This window comes from Drosophila rhopaloa, unplaced genomic scaffold (assembly GCF_018152115.1).
Source record: "Drosophila rhopaloa isolate 14029-0021.01 unplaced genomic scaffold, ASM1815211v1 contig_178, whole genome shotgun sequence".
Lineage (NCBI taxonomy): Eukaryota > Metazoa > Arthropoda > Insecta > Diptera > Drosophilidae > Drosophila > Drosophila rhopaloa.
In genome coordinates, this window is record NW_025335059.1 from 10,755,671 (window position 1) to 10,769,470 (window position 13,800).

The 13,800-nt window shown below is 39.5% G+C and overlaps 4 protein-coding genes across 4 annotated transcripts; 3 read left to right on the top strand and 1 right to left on the bottom strand.

Annotated features, from left to right (window-relative positions):
- Positions 1-567: 567 nt before the first annotated feature.
- Positions 568-1,401, bottom strand: LOC108052207 (NPC intracellular cholesterol transporter 2 homolog a). The gene is made up of 2 exons (XM_017134550.1): positions 1,214-1,401; positions 568-1,153 (listed from the first exon to the last, which is right to left on the bottom strand). The coding sequence occupies exons 1-2, from the start codon at positions 1,302-1,304 to the stop codon at positions 726-728; spliced, it is 519 nt and encodes a 172-aa protein (XP_016990039.1). The 5' UTR covers positions 1,305-1,401; the 3' UTR covers positions 568-725.
- Positions 1,402-6,680: 5,279 nt separating this feature from the next.
- On the top strand, positions 6,681-7,746 carry LOC108052142. Its single transcript, XM_017134472.2, has 3 exons — positions 6,681-6,799; positions 6,862-6,975; positions 7,448-7,746. The coding sequence occupies exons 1-3, from the start codon at positions 6,715-6,717 to the stop codon at positions 7,744-7,746; spliced, it is 498 nt and encodes a 165-aa protein (XP_016989961.1). The 5' UTR covers positions 6,681-6,714.
- Positions 7,747-8,756: 1,010 nt separating this feature from the next.
- LOC108052151 lies at positions 8,757-9,452 on the top strand. Its single transcript, XM_017134483.2, has 2 exons — positions 8,757-8,870; positions 8,928-9,452. The coding sequence occupies exons 1-2, from the start codon at positions 8,757-8,759 to the stop codon at positions 9,450-9,452; spliced, it is 639 nt and encodes a 212-aa protein (XP_016989972.2).
- A 569-nt stretch (positions 9,453-10,021) lies between these two features.
- LOC108052160 lies at positions 10,022-10,657 on the top strand. Its single transcript, XM_017134494.2, has 2 exons — positions 10,022-10,129; positions 10,178-10,657. Exons 1-2 carry the CDS (start codon positions 10,022-10,024, stop codon positions 10,655-10,657), a joined length of 588 nt encoding a protein of 195 aa, XP_016989983.2.
- The last annotated feature ends 3,143 nt before the right edge of the window (positions 10,658-13,800 follow it).

Below are 13,800 nucleotides of genomic sequence, written 5' to 3' on the forward strand. Positions count from 1 at the left end.
TTAATATTATATTTAATTTTGGTTCTGTTTTATATTTATTAATTGAGTACATTTTTTTTAAAGTGAAAAATCTAGTTACTATCAATTTCTTTAGTGCATATTAAGAAATATGGTTTTAGGATGTAAGATGTTTATGATGTGCATATATTTTAGTATATTCAATAAACAAAACAATGGAAATAATAAAAAAATGTAAACTTTTAATGGACCCGTTCTACATGACAAATAAACTAATCTTGAACAAAAGTTCCCAAATCTTTTTATAGTGCACAACGTTTGAAAATAAATCTGATAATCTTGGTGATTTGCTGGATTTTGAAAAAGGGGCATCGATAAGCAAGTACATTTCTCTTCTTCTTCGCATCGCGTCCGAACAGGTGTGTTAGGGTAATCAAACTTGAGATTTGCAAGTTTATATTTGATTGTATTATAGCCTGTCGACCACTTGAGTTTACACCTTAATGACTGCGTGTGCAGATAGCGCCGATGGCCAATAGAATGCTTTGTAAAAATGCCAGACGACGAGTTTGTTTTTGTTTTGCTTAACCCAAGAGAAAACGCATAAGATGTACTTAGCAAACCACCCTCATATGTTGGGGTAAAGCTTTTAAAATTTTATTAAATATTCATGAGACATCTTGGTTGAGCTCAGCGATGGATTTTGAAAAAATAGAATGGTATATCACAGTAATTTAGGCCAATTGATGAATGAGTTCGCCCCAACATTAGTTGAGATTGTCCAGTTGATTTACTGAATTGCCGCCATTGCCTTTGACCACCTTGATGTCGCAAACGAAGCACGTGGCAGTCTCCCCATCCTGATCCACCAGATAGATTTCGATCTTAACGCCAATCTCGGGGTATTCCCCGATGGGAAAGCTGAACAGGTAGGAGACATCCTCGGTGTCGTAAAGCGGGCAATAGGCGCCGTACTGAAGATTGGGGCAGACGGCAGCGACATCCGCCGGCAGTTCGTAAGGCACCGTGATAATCCCGAGGGTGGTGGCCTTCACCAGGGTCGTCAATTTGGTGATGTACTTATCCACGGCAAAGTCGATCTCGAAATCCTGCGTCGATCCCTTGACGATTTGACAAGGCGGAGTAACGCATCCATGAACTCGCACCTCCAGCGGAAAGGGTTTATTTCCAGAGCCTAGATGGTAATAAGGTTTAATTAGCGGGGTTTTACCCTATGTTTGATTGTCAAACTTACATCGCTTCACCTCCGTGGCCGGATGCTTTTGCTGGGCCCCAGCCAGTGACAATAGTCCCAGGGAGATCAGAATAAACGTTTGGACTTGCATGTTTCTCCGCTCTAATTGCTTTCGGCCAATAGTGCCCACATCGTTTTTATAGCCAGATCCGAGGGGCTTCTCGGCTAATGCGTTCGGATTTGGCTTATCTAATCGCCACTGATTTTGTCGCACGGAAATTGAAACTGGTTTTCGGGCAATTGAATGGCAATTGTAAGTTTGGGTTTTCTCATTGCATCGAAGGTTACTGCTACAACACTTTCCACATAAGCACGAAAAAATATTAATAATTTCCATTTAAATATAAAATGCTTAGTTAAAGAGCTTTTCATTAAACTGTCTTGTTGCGCATTGTCACTTAATGGACTTTAACTTTCAATTGTATTATATTTCACATATACTCTAACGGAAAATTACTTACTATAAAAAAATAAAACCTGTGAGCTTTAGATGATTAGTATCCTCTTAAACATTTGTTACAGATTATAGAGCTAGGCTGTTGTCAACATTAAAATCATTTTTAGTTTGCCTACTTGTTGGCCTTAAATTATCCGAGCAAACTAATGGAAATATCTTTATAAATCACACAGTAACCGCAGAATTTAACAAAATTGTACAGATCTGAAGATGAAATAAGCAATTTTAAAGGATATGGGGATTTTTCAAATTAAAACCAAGCTACCCTCTAATTAAATATATACAAATTACCCATTGAAACGATAGCCCTTATCTGCTTAATCGAATAGAGTATTTCCCAATACAAATCCCTACATCTATTCGCATCATTAGAGTCGCATTCGCAGGCATTGCGAGTGGATCGGAAAATTATGAAATCGGGCAGCAGAAATTTATCACTTCATCGGCGAGTTCATGGCACCCAGGACTCGGGCACAAAGGCAGTGGCAGTGCCAAAATAAATCCCAGAGCACTCCGCAGGCAGGCCACTAAGCCTGTCGATGGCAATGGAAAAACCCACAGACATTTGTGCCCCGGCCAAAGCCACTGACAATGGAACTTTTGCGGGGCAGGAAAATGTGCGAGCATAAAAGAAACGGACTAAAAGTAAGCTGGAAAATATAATTCCCCCTCCAAGACCCCCGCCCACCCTGCACTCAACGGTTTGCGAATTCGCCAAAGGTAAGAATAGCGAGGTGAGCTTGAAAAGTTATGTGATTTCAATATGTATGTATGTTACAAAAGATTGTAAGCGAGGGGAAACAAATATAGTTAGAAACTATATGAGAAACCATTTCTTCTAATCCGAAAAAAGCACCAAAAGTTAAAGGAGTATTTTCAGGTTTGTATACATATTTATTTTTGGGGGAAAATTCACGGAGTAAGTGTTTTAAAACAATAGAACGTGCTATAGGAAGCACTTATTTTTATTTAATAATTAAAAGTTTTTTTTCAGATAGTAAAGATTTTTTTGTCGGAAGAAGGAGTACAAAGAAATTTTTAACAGCTGTATGTTTTAGATGGAAAAGCTCTGGGTAAAATAAAGACTTGTCACTTAAAACATTTAACAAATTACTTCCACTTCTTTTGTATTTATAATTTGTTTTCCTGCTTAAAGCATTAATCCATTTTTCGCGCAACCCTCGCCGATATTTTGCAACATTTCGGATGGTTGGTGGTGACTTGCCATGTGGACAGCCGCAGCGCAGCATGAGATTTCCTCAAAATGCTTTTGAACATGCCACCCTCCCCCACTTTTTTCTCCCAGGAACTGTCGTAGCTCCTCACATGTAATTGTTGTGACATTATTTAATATGTCAAAGCAATGGAAAATCCTGCACGACAAAAAATATCCCGGACATACAGCCCGAAAAGTATCTTAGGGAACCGCAATATTTGATTAGCATCAGCCGGAGTCCTGATACATTGATTCCTGGATTCTATTCTCGGTGTCATTTAATGCAATTATCTGGGCCGGAAAATCTGATATCCGAATACTTTCGCAGCCAAACATTTTCACTTACAACGGTTTCCGTTTGCACTTTTGGGTGTTCTCCATTTTTGCATATTCCCAAATGTATTTCACGGATATTTGGCTTATCTTTGATGTGCCTTTTTATCGGGGAATCAATAATGTGTGGAGTGGAGGGGGAAAGGAACGAACTGAGAGTTCGATTATTGATTATTTCTTGGCGAAAAGTAGGCAACACTTTTCGGTCTCGGCCGGGGCTTACTAAGCTTTTATTTGAATAGACTGGCTATCACTAGCCCCGCCCAGAAAGTCCGCTGTCGAGCTAACTCAATTAATTTGTCAAATCAAGTCAGACATTAAATGCCAGCGCCAAAGCCAAACAATTTGTCACGCCAATCCTGTGGCCTTTCCCCTGACAACCCCCAGTTACCCAGTCGCCGGATGTCTGTTCTATTTCAATTTGATATTTGTTTGCACGTAATTCAATACCGAGCAACAAACTGACAAACTGGCGCGGCCATTGTGTCTCAATTAGGCGGCAATTTGATTTTCGTGTTGTTAATTTTTCATTAAATTTTTGGAGCTGCCGTGTGCTGTCAATTAATAACGGAATTTCCAAAGGGCACGGGCACGCCCAATTGCCCATGAACCCTGACCCTTTTCGCCCTCAACAGGTGCTGTCTATAGGGTCAGAACCTGTATTGACTAACTAGAAAAAAATTAAGGAACAAAACCTTTTCTAAAAAAGCATATTTAGTTTTACAGTTATTCTTTTGAATTTATTTTGTCTATATATATCCCCACAAATCGAAAAATTATTTCAATAGTTATTAAAAAAAAAAATTTAACGAAATTTAAAAATTTGAAAGTTAACGCCAGATTGAGCCATTTTTTGTTTTCCACGCCAATAGAATTGCAAGTAGCGCCTCCAATTAGGGGAATATTTGTGTTGAAATTGCTTAACATTCTTGTTAATATGGTAGTAGGTTATAGCCATTAATTGTTTTTACTTTAAAAAGGAAACTATCCTTTTTAAAAAACTTTGTTTCAAGCGAATTTTGTATTTTGTAGTTGAGTTTCGGTGAAATGTAGGCCTAAACAAGTCAAATTTCATTTTTGAAGCAATTGTAAAAATATAAATATTAATTTAGTGTAATTGTTAAACTAAGTTAAAGAAAAACCTCTCAAGCAAAGGGAAAGTTCGGCAACACTGGTTAGACCAACCCCTGTCTCCAATGGTCTATTTACAGAGTCACTCGAATGGTATGTAGTTGTAACTATCCAAGTGCATTCAGCTGTTTGCCTTTTAACGAGGAAAAAATCTATGATTGCTTGTGGTCAACCAGGTGACCAACTGGCCTTGAGACAATTTTTCCTCACTTTCCAACTGGAAAATTTGGGGCGGAATGGGCGAGAGCTTCTCGCCTTGGTGCACCCTTTGATATGCCCGCGTTGGAGTCTCATTTGCCAATAGCAATTTGCATACGCCGTCATGCAAAAATGTTTTTATTAAATTTTTCCAGCTTGTCAAGCCCGCCCGGGGATGCTAATTAATTGCTCAAACCCCCCGAACAGACTGCTTTGCTTTTGGCACTGTAATTAAGTGAATGCGAAATTCATGTTTCCCGAAATCAGAGGGAACATGCGTTGCAACAAGTTCGGCTGTTGAGTAATTTTCCCCCGACGTGTTGGCATTTTATTCCTTCCTCTCACCTGGCAACGCAATTCCACCTGAGAAATGTGCCCACTTCGGGCGAAAATAAGTTTGCCTAATTTGCATAAATATGTGCCAGTAGCTCTCAATTTCTGGCTACCTTCGTATAATTAAAATGTTAGCTGGAAGCCTTGAGTTACATAATTTTAGAGCTCGACCCGTAAATTTTGTTTGGCATTGATGGATACCGGGTACAAGCTTGGAATTCCAAGGAAAATGCCTAGTGGTTTCCGTAGAACTGGTAATGATTTGGCATTTGAAGGTAGATTGCCTTGAAGTGATTGCAAACGGAAAGGTTATGTCATTACAGCACTAGTTTAAAATTTAGCAGTCTTTTTGTATAAAAGTTTTCAAAAATGTTTGGGTAATTCCAATCCTGTGCTGAAAAAATAGTTGTTCATTGTAACATATTTTGCAGTTTAGGAATTTTTGGTCCTATGAAACATATACATTATCATATTCAGTTTTTTTTATCGCATGACCTAACTTTATTTAAGTTATTTATAAATATTTTTACCCCTCATAGACAACACCCACCCGAAAATTCCACTAAAAATGCATTAACGCGCAAATTAATTATAAAAATGCAAATTAAACAAACGTTTCGGCCAATTGAATTCTTAAGTCTTCGGCTTGAACCCCGAACGTTGGCAATCTTTTACTCATTTACGGAGGAACGTAAACATTTTAAAATCAATTGCTGGCGGGGGCGAAATCGCTTAGCTAATTTGCATATAAAACAGTTGAATTTGCGAACAAAATCAGGAAATATTGATGAAATTTGGGCACCAGATACACCCCTTGAAGGCAGCTGCTGTTTTCGCTCTCAAAGAGTCAAGTGGGTGTAAGAAATTGTGTAAAACTTGCTACAAATTGGCTATGCATATAAATTGATGTTAATGTACCGACGATCGACGGAGGGTTGCTATAGACCAGTGGCCCAAAAGTATGCTACGAGTGGATAATGGGGATAATGTGGACAATGCCGCAATCTCGTAATCTCTGTTGCCGAGTTTACTCCACTAAATTATCGCTAATCGCTGGCTAAATTTAAGATTTTCTTTGGCCTGCGTGCGAATGCACCCGAAATGGTCAAGAACACAACAGGTGTTATGGTTGACCACCCTGAGTAAGCCAAAATGTGCACTCAATAGGTTTAGGTGTACTGGCTACCAAAACATTTCTGCTAAATACGGCTCCTTCTTCGGTCATGATTTATTTAGGTCTTTGGGGAACCATAAGAGCAATTTTCTTTCGTTGATTTACCACAATTACTATCTCAAGAGCACGATTTATTTCATTAGAATATTTTAATCAAATAAAAATAGTTTTTACGAAATTGATAATCGGAAACATTAACAAGTATTGATACTGATCAAAACTATGAAGTTGCCCACTTTGATTTTTTTATTAAATCTATTCTAAATACGATTGAGACGTAATATAATAGCTACGAGCACTTCTTATAATTATTTATCTCAAAAGAGTATTTCATGTTATATTGTTACCCACCAAAAATGCTCACGTTTTTGCAAGTACTTATGGTGTTAATTTAATTTTTAATTCTAACATATGCTACAAATGTTCTTAAGAACCCTCTAAGTGCGATTAAAACGTAATAAGTGCCACTAAACTAACAAAATCAAACCTAATTTTGGTGCAAACGTTCAAAGCCCAAATGCGATTAGATTAGGTGGTGAGTGCAGAAGAACCAAGTTGGCCACATTTGGTATAAATACCCAAGCGATTAGTGAATCTGGAATACAATACCAAAAATACCTTCAATCTTAACACAACTCAGCCATTGAAAAGCCAAGAAAATGTCCAACTTCAAGAAGTTCTGCCTGTGCCTTGCGATCCCTCTGATGTGGACTTTTGTAGCAGCCAACACGCCTTTTAGACAATGTGAGTAAGGCCCAAGGAAACCCCTCATTTCATTTATTAATTCAATGTGATTTAAATTCCAGGTGCCGACAGCAGTTATAACCAGCCACTGATGGTGCAGATCGATCAATGTGACACCTTGCCCTGCGATTTGTGGAAAGGAACTGAGGCCAAGATCGACATCCAGTTTGTTGCCAGTAAGTAGTCAATGGCTAATGAATGACGTTTTATTTGGGTTAAAATCTATTCAATTTTGCTTAAAAATATATTTTGTATTTATAACAGTACTTGTTATACTTGTGTCGTCAAGTATATATAATATATTTTCCTTTTTTTTATTATATTTTGAAATATTGATGTCAAGTTGATAAAATTGGCCATACCTTTAAATTCCTGTCATTTTAAAGATTGCCATTGCATCTATCAATAATGAGCCTAATCTTATAACAAATAATCTGAGACAACAAATATATTTTTGCGTTTCATTTTGCCTTCATTTGAAATCTAATTTTGAAGATTAAATTTATATTGTCTTTATATTATTACATTTTTAATATTATTGATAAATTCCAAAATATTAAACTATTTTGTCATAAACAGTACCAAAAGCTCATAATACCTAACCAAATCGCAGTGATTTAACTTAGACATTTCCTTTTTTTTCCATAGCTCGCAATTCGATGAAGAAGTTGACGGCGGAAGTGCACCTGACCTCGTTGGGGGTGACGATACCCTATGACCTGGAGGCTGCCCGCGGCAATGTGTGCGGCAACCTCCTGCACGGCGCCTACTGTCCTTTGGACGCTGGCGAAGATGTGACCTACCACCTGCTCCTGCCGGTGACCACCAACCAGCCGGAGGTGCCCACTCGCCTCGAGGTGCGACTGCTGGACTCCGAGGACGGGGATCGGGTGGTGTCCTGCTTCCTGGCCGACACCCGTGTCAAGAAGCCCAGTTCGGGAGCTTAGGATGCGCTCTTGAGACGCAGATGATTAATAGATTAGGCCGAGACATTGTATCAATGCCTCGGCACTGGGCTTCGGGCCAATTATTAGCGCGTAAGCTGTTAACACTTAAGTCCCACAAACACTATTAGCAGTTATGAATAAATAATTAGGGGAAAATATTATAAATAATCGACATGAACGGCTGACTTAATTACCCGGGCACATGTGGGCGTGTGGGCCAGTCTACGCCGACTTAACCGCCCTCGGGGGCGCCGTGAATCGGCTTAATTTAATGACGCAGAAAATTACGCAGCTCTGGAGTGGGAAAATCAGGGGGGCAGAAGGTAACTAGTGGGTTGAGATCTTCGGGTGCCTTTCCCACCCGACTTTAAACTATCCAGCGCTCTATTGGCCCCCATTTACACGCACAGCTCCTATGGCTTCCTTCCGGCGCTCAATGCTAATTGGCTTTTCAACACTTTGGAGCTTCCTGCCAGTGATGGGGTCTAATGAACAAGTTCTGATGGCAGCACATATCCGACGGTTAGCTAATTGAGTCGTTGACTAGGTGGTGACATATAGCCAGGAACTTCAAATTGGTTGGCTAACGGTTTTTAGATATTTCAATATATTTCTCTGCCAATTCGCAACAATCAAAAACACAAAAAGCCAATCAGTTTGAACTTGAATGTGTCAATAAAGGACTCAGTAATAATTGCAATACTCACAAATTGTAAAAAAATCAACAACTAGTGTGGTGAAATAATTTACATACATTAAAACAACAGTTACTTTTTTATTTAAGGCAAAACAATGACTCACAATAAGCTAAAATGTTATAAACAAATACAGCTCGAACGTTTAGTCTACACGTGAGTAGGTTCACATGTACCAAGACTTAGCCAACCGAACCGATCCAATGATGTTAACAATTAACCAAATTACTTGAAATTAAATGAATTTAATGTCTAGTCATGCTGCGAACGAGTTATGGGGCTCTTCATATGAAAGGATCTCGAGTTTATTGCAAAATGGGTGTCAGTCAGTACGGTTGTGTTTTTTTGGCTTTCGCTATAATACGACTAGCAATCGAGGTGGTCGGAGATGTAAATTCCTACTACACTGAATATAGTTCGAGTTCAATGGTGAGTTATTCAATTGAAAGTTAAACTACACCAAGCTAAACTACTCATAAATTTCAGAAAGCTGTGGCTGCCATTAATAACATCCATGTTTTTGGGGAGTCGCACTTCATGAGGGTGAGGACCTACATCTACGATGACCGCTCCCATTTCGATCTAAATGTCCAGATGGTCCATGAGCTGGGCAGCAACCACCTGATCATGAACATTAAGGTACGAGTGAAGCCCGATGGAACCAATGCCTTTGTGGAACTATTCGAATTGCGACGGATCAACTTTTGCGAGTTCCTCAAAGAATACAACTCGAATCCGGTGATTCGTTTTATGTTCAAGAAAAACCTGAGGCTCAGCGACCTCATCGAGTGCCCCATACGAGTGGGAAACTATAGCCTGCTGCACGCCGATGTGGCCGGAAATATGCACACGGAAGGGATCCAGAATGGCACCTACAAGTTCTTTGCCGAAATCGTCGAAGAGATGGGCGAAATTGCCAAAGTATTCGCCCTCCAAGTCACCTCGAAAGTCAACATCGTAGCCAAGGACTCCATATGTGAAGCACATAAAAAAGTTATAGTATGTGTTTAGATCTCCGATTAAATAAATATATGAAAATAATAAAATTTGGTGTTGGGTAAATATTTCAGGTCGTTTGTAGTTTTTAGAATTTTTTTAGGCGCTGACTTTATAACTGAAAAAAAAATAACTGAGTGGCAGTAATATCGTAATATCTCACAAATTTTTATTTATTTTAATATGGTTTTTCTTTCTATTTCTTAATACCGACAGCGCGAACTTTAAAGTTATAGTCTCGGAATATTAAATATTACCAAATATATTATGGTTTTTAAAAAAAATGGGGTATGCAGTGAATAAAATACAAGTGGTGTTTGAATAGCTAAATATATTTACATTTTCTACATATTTTAGTAATAACCTATGTATTCGGATTTTTAAAAATTCACTCAATTACGATGTTAGTTTTTCAGCTACGGCAGCATAAAAAACTGGAATAAAAAAGACTCGGTCACGAAGGGGTTAATCAAATGGAAAAGTTGATAATAGGGTCGTTTATTAAATGGCTGGCATTAAGCTCCGCCGGTGGATGGACCATGACCACCTGATGATCGCCACCTGATGTTTGCTCTCATTGCGAAATGAACTTCGTTCGGCTAGCATTGTTTCTCGCGCTTTTTCAAATAGTCAATGGCAACGCAACGAGTTCAAAGTCCTTGTGGGATGACGACGAGGAGGAGCAATCTAAGGTATAAAAACATTCCCCAGCGAACGATCTACAGTTTGCCACATTGCAGAAACCCATATTCCGCATCCATCATATCAACATCTTCGGGGACTCCCGCTATATGAAGGCGTTGTCCTACATCGACGAAAGTCGCACCCAATTTGGTCTCACGGTTTCGCTTCGCGAAGAGTTGGGCAGCAATTTCCTGACCTTCAATATAAAGCTGAGGGCGCGACCGGCTGGAAGGGTGATTTTCGTGACCCTGTTCCAGTTGAGAGATCTGGATTTGTGCGGATTCTTCGCCGAGTTCTCCGGCAATCCCCTGATAAAGCACTTCCTCCAGTCGGAGATGCAACTGAGTGATATCATTGCATGTCCTGTCCGCGTGGGGAACTACACGCTGAAGAATATGAGTGCCAAGGACGTTTACCCGCCGATTTTGCAGAACGGCACCTACAAGTTCTTCGTGGAGGTGATTGAGGCAACGTCCGAGAAAGTCTTTGCCCTGCAGGTGACCACCGAGATCCATGTTCCAAGTGCCCCCGAATAAACATTGCATATAGTACAGTGTGTGAGCCCACAAAGGATGTGTAATTACAGGATGTGTGTGTGTGTGTGTGTTTACATTCACCCCCCGTCTGCATTGTAAGCGGATTGCTGTCCTTTCGCCCTCGAATTTTCCGCATTTTCCGTTGTGCGTAATGCGCTTCGTAGCAAGGAACATATTGAAAATCGTTTAAAGCGCCGTCCAAGTGCATGGCCGATTATGGTGATTATCCCCGAACTATAGAGACTTGCGTGTGTGCTCTTGTTCGGGGGGTTTCCCTGGATTTCCCGCGGGATCCTTGCCATTTTCCCCGAAGCCATATGCGCAATTTGGATATAATTAATAGAAAAACAATATGTTCAATGGCCAATCTATTGGGTTTTGAAGTCTTTTACCATAACTGCGGTAAAAACATTCAAGCCGTAAGCCACTAAAACCCTTTCCATCATTAAGGTGGCAAAAAGCGTTGGTAATATGATATTTTAATGGAGCTTGAAATATTCTTGCCCCCGTTAATTAAAGTCCATAATGCGGTTTTCAGCGCGTATTATTTTCCACATAGTTTTTTTTATAAGGAAAGGGGTTGTCTGACAAGGGTCACACCCTCCAATCGGTAATGCCTTTCTTAACGCACAATCAAATCACTTTGCGAATTCAATTTGGCAAAAATAATGCGAATATATCTCGAGCCGAGGCCGAGGCAAATGGAAATCAAAATTTCAATCTCGACAGGCGGCTGAGGGAAAATTCCTGCAACTTGGGAAAAGTTGGGAGGGGGGCACTCACGTGAAGTGCCAATGCCTGCTATCGAGTGTCGCACTTATGTGTGACCTTTGCAAATTCAATTTGTCGCCTTTTTATCTATAAACATTTTCTATTAGCCTCCGTTGAGGGGGAGACAATTTTCAATTTCGATTTGGCAACAGGGTGAGGTCAATGGCACAAAAAAATTGGTATTTGGCGGGGAAATACTATAGCTAATCCTATGCCACAGGTCATCGAAATTGGAGCTTCTTAGCTTTTGCGAATGAATATACCAAATATATTATATACGCCTATAAGAAATTAATTCAATCAAAATTGATTTTTAGTCGTCGGTAAGCTAACTTCAAGCCAACTTTAAAGCGCAACTTGGGATAGCGTTCATTGGGTCCGTTTTCTGGCAATTAAAAAGGCGTTGAGTTGGGCAATTAAACACACGAACCTGCCTCAAAATAATTCACTTAAATAACGCAATGTTGCGTAATTCTGTTTCACAGTTTTGTAATTAAAAGCATTTGCATAAGAATCGCATAGAGCGCCGGCCTCGGGCTTACTTTCATGCCACTCTAATTAAACCGGCCCTCGGAGCAGGACCCATTTCGCTGGCCAGGACTTTGGGTCTCGTCTTCCCCTAAAGGTCATCAACGTCTCCGACGAGGCGACTCAAATCCCACGGATTGGGACTGGGAAATGTGCAGTTGCGGTCTTGGTTTGTCAATAGCGTTTTGTCCATTGCGTGGCATACAGGAAGTCTTTAATGTTTTACCTGAGTGCCTTCCAATCGGTCTAGTATTTAAACGAAATTGAGTTGTTTGGGTTTATATTCACAGATCTATTTATATTCTCCACCAAACAAGTTATTGTATTAACGGTCTTAAAAAGACGTTGTTATTGTAGATTAACCATTGACTATAAAAATCGAATAACCACGGACTAATATTATTTAAAACAAATTGCAAACACGACAATATAGTATCGAATTGGAAAACGGTTGCAAGGGTATGTTATACCATCCCAATTCCAAATCGAACAATTATTTTAGAAGTTAACAAGAAATATAACAATTTAATTACAAGTGGCGCAATCCGTTGGGTGTATATTTGTTTTGAATCTTATTATCAAAGTGAAAAAAAAGTCGTGGCGGTCGACTATAGCGGCTATTTTTGTTTTCTATAAAGTAAACGCTTTTTGTATCTCTTATGCTAACAAGTTATTGACAAATTTTTCTGCCTGAAAGCATGATAAATTCAAGTTTAACTTGAAAACAGATGGCGATTGGGTTGAGGTTAATATGGGATATGATCGCCAAAGATGTATTATTTAACAATAAATAGTTACCCAGAGATAAGATCTATTTATTTACGTTTATCAATCACATTCAATATGAGCTCCGGTACAATGACGCGCATATGCAGTATAGTAGCTAATCCCACACTTAGAAAAACAATTTCTGATTTCGGAAAAATATTGCTTTTGTTGATAAATGTGTGTACGTATCTCAGAAATTATGTTTTTAAAGATACCTTTAGTGTACCAAAAATCTTACACTAGAACGTAAGACACTGTCAACGTCGAAAATCACTCACCCATTTTAATGTATTTAGTTGTACCATCTTCTTAATGAGTATTTTTAATTTAATTTTATTATTACAGTGGCACAAGGATAACAAAACAATAACCAATAACAGCCTTATTAATAACCAATAAAAGAATATTATTATTTTAAATAAAAAATGCATTTTTAAAAGATGTTAATCAAAACCAAAAATGAGATTCAAAAGCTAGTTTCCTGACGATTTCAGTGTGGTTTCGATTCCGAGTGCATGGGCAAACAAATCGTAAATCCGTGTTCAAAAATCATATGAGCCTAATTAAGAGCCCATTACCCAACCCTCGCTGTGTAAACAGACACCGCCGACCGCAAGTCAACCAACCAACTCGCGAACCAACCCTCCGATTCAGTTGCAAAGGAAATTTGCAGGGGAGGGGTTGGTGTTTTACACAGCAAGTTGGGGGGGTGCTTCGAATTGTTACGTGTGTAATCCGACACTTGGCAGCGACAACCACCTGGGCAATTAGCCAGCGAAATCTCCATGCAAATGAGTGGTAACTGTTTGGCGCTCTCGTTAAGAACATTTCCTTAGACATCCTCGGTGTCAGGAGCAGGCGGCTCAGACTTGGCTCACAAAGGCCGGAGCTATGCTAATGAGCCCCTGAAAAGCTGATAATTAGCCGAGGGCAAGGAAAAGCCACAAACTGAAACTTGTTGACCTCGTTACCACAACAGATCTTGGCCAGGCTTAAAACTTAACAAGCCATTTTTTACTTTTCTGTCTTCTTCACGAGGCTGGGATGCGGCCGCTTTATTCGGTTGTGCGCGGGAG